The 7,836-nt window shown below is 34.6% G+C and overlaps 1 protein-coding gene across 3 annotated transcripts in view; it reads left to right on the plus strand.

The window, feature by feature from the left end:
- LOC106466559 (zinc finger MIZ domain-containing protein 1-like) overlaps positions 1 to 7,836 on the plus strand; it is a 149,854-nt gene that overhangs the window by 50,253 nt on the left and 91,765 nt on the right. For all 3 annotated transcript variants that reach the window (XM_022394590.1, XM_013926851.2, XM_022394591.1), the window contains exon 2: positions 6,350 to 6,480. In XM_022394590.1, the coding sequence (XP_022250298.1) occupies positions 6,409 to 6,480 (72 nt within the window). In that variant the 5' untranslated portion in view covers positions 6,350 to 6,408. The remainder of the gene's footprint in view (positions 1 to 6,349; positions 6,481 to 7,836) is intronic.

The following is a 7,836-nucleotide window of genomic DNA, read 5'->3' on the forward strand; positions in this document are numbered from 1 at the left end:
CATTGCTCAACATCATGAAAATTAAACCTTATTTTCAATAAGCAATCCTGAAAAATATTTGGGGGTGCTTAACTTTTTTCCAGGTGTATATTTACTCTGCAATATCTTAAATACTTTTTTTATGCGTACATTTCTTTTCAGATGTCATTGGTACAAAATTTAAAAAAAACGTGAAAGCATGACTTTTAATGCTAATTCACAGAAAATGAATAACCGAATGAAATAATTATGGTTAGTTTAAGTTTATGAAGACGCTTATATATATATATATATATATATATTTTTTTTTTAAGTATTAATAGTTAAAATACTCTCACACACAAATATACATATTATATTAGTACAATGAAAATTTTTATAAACTGTAACTATTTAGATAACGACCTAAGTATGATGAAAATAATAGATCTCGTATGTGTATAATTACCAGCTTTTGAAACAGCCGTCAAACATAGTCGTCATTAAACAAGTTGCTGTCATTGGTCTTTAAGCGCATGTATGATGGGAGAAATCAGATAGACCTATACCCAGTCAGCAAAATGACCATGAACCAGTTGTTGTTTCCTATTAAATAAAATATGCATAGTTTTATAACCGCAACTAGCCAAAAGTCAAATCAACCAGACACCATAATTCTGGTTACCTGCTCTATTTTTTCACCGGTTGAAGAATGTCAACGTGTAATGATAAGTCACCAGTGATCCAGTCTTGGAGACCAATCACGAATAGCATGACATTTTTTGAAGCCATATCAAATGCTGCCCATGTCTTTTCTTCATACTTGATAATAGCTCAAAATAGGATACTAAACCAGCTTATCAAATATAACTTTTGCGAAGTATTCACCTTAGAATATTAAGTATGGCAAATAAAATCCCAGTTTCACCTACTGCCATCATCCAACGTCAAATTGTTGCTCATTAGGTCAGTGTGTTAAGTAACTTAAGTCTCGTTGGTGGCGAAGGTCATTTTTTATTCATCTGCACACATAGCTGTTGTAAATTAAGCATTATTTATTAGTTTCACAATAGCAGATACTGAAGCAGCCTTTAACTCCAGCTCAGTATTTATAGCAGAGAGTTGTAAGAGCATGTAGAAAATGTACCAGATTTTGCTCAAAGAAAGTATGATGAGAGAATGAATTAAGTTATGCATTTCTTTAGCATAGGTGAGAGAAAGTAGTATAAGTAGATTTTCAGACAGATTCTGTACTATTGTATCATTTTTATTAATAAAACGTCCTATGTATCTGATCAAACATCCTTGACTGATACTGAATAAGGCAACAATGCGAGTTTTGAGAACATAAAAGAAGTCAACATTTTTTAAGTCCTGCTGCAAACGGTTGCCTATAGAGTGCGCTTTTGATTCGTCGCTTATCGATTTACTTGCACTGACCTTGGGTCAATCTTGTGATCACTTTCTACCTGAACGCATTACAGCCCATAAATCACCTCTCATATGTGCTTTGAAGTGCTACGCACATTGTGGATCCAGTTTTATTTTCCCACAAATAGGCTACTACGTTAAAAAATGACCATATTCTTTATCCCTGTGATAACAGTTGCGTATTTTCAAATAAACAAGTGATGTTTACATTGCAATATAATTTCACGTGCTTTTTGTTTTTGAATATAATTGATTTAGTAAATAATATATATAGGATACCTTAGCTGTTTGTGTAATACACACAATAGTAGTGTTATATTACTATGTGCATATAACTTCAATTCTCCATACTAAATTTATATAAATACCTTCAGAATCAGATACTGATATACAGAAACAATTTCGGTTTCAACAGTCTGTTTATATTATCGCATTTCTGAACCACAAAATGTGTAAAGAAATGGCTACATGGAATAACAGGGTCATTTCACTGCATGAAGTTTTCCTTTTCTCTGTGTGACAAACATATTTAGGTAGAACCTCAAGAAATTATTGTTATAATTAGATAAAAAAAACGAGAGCTTTAACACACAAACATGTGTTAAAATGTAATACAGGTAGAGATATATCGAAATTTAAAATACGGATTAAAGAAACATAACGTACTCTAATACATCGATTGTTGAATATACTAACATAAGACCACTGATCGGAATTAAATCCTTGTCAGAACTATACAGTAGTGTCTATGCGTAACCGTTTTAATATTACATTTATGGAAAGAATGAAAGCCGATTATTGGGCTTTTCTTGTTGGACTGAATAATGGGTTTGATCTTTACACTTATAACACATTCATGGCTCAAAAGTACTGAGCGAATTTTCTGGTAACGGGACGCGAAACATGAACCGAATTTATAGTCCGGGCACGCTAACCACAAGGCCATGCCAAACCCACATAATTTGATAAGTATGTTTTCATATTAGAAAGTTAGTTAATGACAGCATGTGAGCAGCAGTAGTTGTTAGCCATTCCATTCGATGTTTCAATAAAGTTCTTCCATACGTAGATAGGCCCGGCATGGCCAGGTGGTTAACGCGCTCGACTCGCAATCTGAGGGTCGCGGGTTCGAATCCCCGTCATACCGAACATGCTCTCCCTTTCAGCCGTGGGGGCGTTATAATGTGACGGTCAATCCCACTATTCGTTGGTAAAAGAGTAGCCCAAGAGTTGGCGGTGGGTGGTGATGACTAGCTGCCTTCCCTCTAGTCTTACTCTGCTAAATTAGGGACGGCTAGCGCAGATAGCCCTCGTGTAGCTTTGCGCGAAATTCAAAATCATACGTAGATAAGTATGTTCTTCTTCAACACTATATATCCTGTGCCACGTATATTAAGTTTTGAAATTCTTCTTATTATTATTATTTTTTTTTTTTCAAATAATGACAGATAACGCTATATCAGCCAATAAAGCGCGTTTACTCTTTTGTATAATGTAATTAAATGTAATTACCTTTCTTGTCATTTAGGTAAGTGGTTTTACTTTGGTGGCATTTTTTACCGTACACTATCTCCCAAACACCAAAACATATTGTTACTATTAGACTGAGAATGTCGCGTCTGATAAAAATATAATTTCCATTAACTTCCACCCACACCAGTTACTGAAAACAGATGCTCGACATTGCAATGAACCAGGAAGTAAATGCCGTGTAGCAATACGGCGATTGAAAAATACCACCTGTAAACTGCGAAAACATCAAATGAAATCCAGAACATGTAGTTTGAGCAACAATTTCGCGACATTCGTGATTTAAAAACTGCTCATAGTAGCAAGAAGTCTGTAAATATTTCGTTTTAGGTATGTTATCCACCGGCATATCTATGTTGGTTGATTGATTGTTTGGAATTAAGCACAAAACTACACAATGGGCTATCTGTGCTTTGCCCACCATGGGTATCGAAACTCGGTTTCTAGCCGTGTGAGTCTACAGACATGCCGCTGTGCCACAGGGTGAGCCTATGTTATATATATAATAACATTTATTGTTACAATAAGCCTTTAAAATTGTTTAAAAATCTATAGGTATAGAATCATCTCATTTAATTGGTTTTGCTTAAACCAACAGAAACCCATGAATGTATTTTTTTCATGAAAACGTTTAATTTAAAACAAAAACAAATTCTGTGTGTTTGTTAAACAAATAGCCTTATCTATTTGAGAGCAACAAACACATAATAAGAGTCTTGTGATTGCTTTATTATCGCAACACACTTCATTCCTCACTGTCACCACTCTCTATGTCGCCACTATCTTGTGTGGTCGTTATCACGTTCACTCGGAACGTCAATCAGTCACGCAGTATCAGTGATATATATACAAACGAACTGGATTAGCGGCTTTCATATCTTAGGATTATAAATTTATCTACAAACACAACCTTCAGATGTGATCGAATAGTTTTTCTACAAGGTTTAACAAATAATTTTTGACAGGGAAGGAAATACATTCTACCTCAGTATACAGTTGGTTTGTACGTATTTGCTTTGCACATCTGCGTAACTGTTTAACACCTGGCTGTCTTGGTATTTATGCCATTGAATGGATCACATTGAAAGTAGGTCAGGTCTTCGGTTTCCTCCGAGTGACAGTCTCAAAATCCGACAATGTGGTACCTATGGTTACTGTTTTCATGTGTATTTCATGATTTATTCTAATATGACGTCATTGGAGTTTAAAGTTAACTCTTTTTGGAATGGATTTCTCTTTTCATACCTTATCACTTCCGCTACTGTAGAGCTTGCACTCAGAAGTGCATATGATGATTATATATTTCCAGGTTTTGAATTTTTCTTGCTTGTCATTATAATTAAAATGTATCGATATGTATACGAATAAAATAACTGTTTGCAAAATGATTTCTTTCTAACCTAAGTAAACCAACTTGGTAAAGGATTTAAGAAGATTTGGTGGATATAATATCTGTCTGTTATGAACTTGTGACAGAGTTGCAATTTTTAAAGCATTTTTAATGTATGTTAATACAAGGTGCAAGTCTGTTGTGTATCTTTTCACTGAAATGAAGTTTGTCCAGTTGTTTTTTTTGTTATACACATTTGTATTTCAGTTTAAAACTGTTTACTATTTTCATGCTTACTTTATTACTATAATCGAACAAAAATGGTATACTACAAGTTTTAGTAGCTTAGCTACTGTTGTAATATTAAGAATTGTACTATTTCATGCCTTCTCAATGTTTTGCCTTCTGTATATATACACAAGTGGTTTACTTGTAAAGCTTATACAACGTGACAGAAACATTGTGATTGAAATAGCACGTAACTTGTTTATTGATCTAAACTGCTAATCAGATGGTCTAAATAGATGCTAGAATTAGCAGCTATAATTCATAGCTGTGATCATATATAATATTATTGATTACGATTACTAAATGCAGACTTGCTTTAACAAAACAGCCCTCTTCATTCGTAAGGTTTATTGATAACTAAGTGCGGTCTTGCATTAACAAAATATTCCTCTTAGTTCGTAAGACTATTGACAGTGAAGTGTGGGTTTGCGTTAATAAACAGCCCTCTTCATTCGTAAGGTTTATTGATAACTAAGTGCGGTCTTGCATTAACAAAATATTCCTCTTAGTTCGTAAGACTATTGATAACATAGTATGGGTTTGCGTTAACAAACATTCCTCTTAATTCGTAAGGATTTATTGATAAGAAAATATGGGCTTGCGTTAATAAAACATTCCTATTCATTCATAAGGATTTATTGATAAGAAAATATGGGCTTGCGTTAAAAAAACATTCCTCTTCATTCGTAAGGATTTATTGATAAGAAAATATGGGCTTGCGTTAATAAAACATTCCTCTTCATTCATAAGGATTTATTGATAACATAGTATAGGCTTGCGTTAATAAAACATTCCTATTCATTCATAAGGGTTTATTGATAACATAGTATGGGCTTGCGTTAATAAAACATTCCTCTTCATTCATAAAGGTTTATTGATAACATAGTATGGGCTTACGTTAATAAAACATTCCTATTCATACGTAAGGGTTTATTGATAACATAGTATGGGCTTGCGTTAATAAAACATTCCTCTTCATTCATAAAGGTTTATTGATAACATAGTATGGGCTTGTGTTAATAAAACATTCCTCTTCATTCATAAGGGTTTATCGATAACAAATGTGGGCATGCGTTAACAAAAACATTTTTCTTCGTTCATAGGGGTTTAATTTATTCATCAGTATATCAAAGGTGACTTTTTATCTTTCTGAGTAGATATAGAATAATTAGCTTATGAGGAAATAAATATTTCAAAAGCTCTATACCTCAAATATGTCACAGAAAATAGCAAGGAAAGAAAGAAGCGTTACATATCAAACGTTTTATTGTCTTGTTTGGTGACTGGGACGTTGACCGCAGGTTTTTCATTATTTACTGTTGTATTCTTATAAAATAGATTTAATGTCATCTAGCTTCGATGGATGTTAAAATGTTTAAGACAGTAGTTAATGAACGCAGGTTTTATTAAAAACTGTGTGTGAAAAATTTGAATATTTATCTTTATGACTAAATAATTAGTAAACAGTATAATGCTCAAAGTCGGGGTGGGAGGGGGTCGCGGTAAGGAGGGGCTTGCTGAGGCTGAAGCTACCCCGTAATGGGCTTTAGCCTCCCCTGTAGCTCCCACACCCTACAAAAAGTGCTTACTTTTAAAGCTGGTGTATTTCCTAAACACTATAGTATGTTGCACTCAAGATGTAGGATGGAGCCTCTTAATTGTCTGTCTAGTCCATCTCATCCCACTGGGAATGGATGACACCGACCATGCTCATAGTTCTCATTCTCTGACATATTTCATTTAGGTTAAAAGTCGTATAAGAAGTGTGGTTGGCCTTTGTTTTAATATTGATGTGTATTTTCTAAAATTCAGGCTATTGGAATGGTCTACCACCAGAGTGTGCTGTAGAAGAGTGACAGTAGGAATTGGCCATGACTGCTATGGCAACGGCAATGGAAAGACATATACAACAAACCAATGAACGTCTCCAATGTATTAAAGAGGTAAAGCAGATTGTAAAGTTTTTAGAATAAGTGCATCAAACCTTGAAGCTGTAAAATACTTCACATTTGATAACAAATAAATCACCAGCAGACAGTAGAAAATGAAGTACATGTGTATTTTGCTTTTAAATTAAAATTTCGAAATTCTTTACTAACAGTCATGAGTAAAAGTGGCTAAATGACGTCCTAAAAATGTTTATTTACAACGTTGATTGAGCGACGTCCTAAATGTCTCTTTACAAGGTTGACTGAGTGACGTTCTGAAGAATGTCTCTTTACAAGGTTGACTGAGTGACGTTCTGAAGAATGTCTCTTTACAAGGTTGACTGAGTGACGTTCTGAAGAATGTCTCTTTACAAGGTTGACTGAGTGACGTTCTGAAGAATGTCTCTTTACAAGGTTGACTGAGTGACGTTCTGAAGAATGTCTCTTTACAAGGTTGACTGAGTGGTGTTCTATAAATATCTTCATCAAGAAACTCCAGGTTTCCACGTATGACATGATACAGCCCCATCCAGGTTTAGAAATGGGTAAGGGAGTGACAGAATGGCGAAATTTTGCGACATGGTAAGGCTACAATGATATTAGCATTCGGAGCTGTTGGTTTTACGAAATACAGGACAAGCTCATGAATAATATGTTTGAACATAAACACCTTATACTATTGTACGTACAAATATACGATTGTATCATATTAGTCACTTTTCTTGGAATGGACATAGTTTAGAAAAGTGACCGTCACTCAGTCATCCGTGATTGTTCAATAATGACTGGATATCACTGTGAAAGAAGAGCGCCTGGTCATTACCATATTTTATATATACACAATATTACCATTGAAGAAAAACATTAATCATCCGTTTTTTATTTTTATATATTGTATGTAATTTTACATTTACATTTTAATAACATGCATGTACACTGAGTGGTCACAAGTAAATAGACATCTAATATTTCGTCATTTAACTGATTTATGCTAACTAATTTGTGTTCACAGAGCACTATATAAATGAAAATGGTCCGTCCGCACACTAAGTATCTTGTGCATAGAACTCAAGGTTCTCTCGAATTGTCAGATTTTGTTAGAGGAAGGATAGTTGGTCAAGCAGATGGTGGAATAAGTCAGCGGCAAATTTCGCAGAATTTGGGAATCCCGCTTTCGACAGTCAACAGAATCATCGTGCAGTTCAGGAAACACAGGAAGGATACAACTGAGCAGCGTCCGGGTCGTCCAGGTCCATCGAAGAAGACAAAAAGGGCTGTCAAGAGGAGCATCGAAATGGATTCCAGATCAACGAATGCTGAAGTGGACAAACATGGTGGGATGATCCCGAAATCAGAGCAGCTAGACGGAAG

The sequence above is a fragment of the Limulus polyphemus genome, unplaced genomic scaffold (genome assembly GCF_000517525.1).
Source record: "Limulus polyphemus unplaced genomic scaffold, Limulus_polyphemus-2.1.2 Scaffold2301, whole genome shotgun sequence".
Lineage (NCBI taxonomy): Eukaryota > Metazoa > Arthropoda > Merostomata > Xiphosura > Limulidae > Limulus > Limulus polyphemus.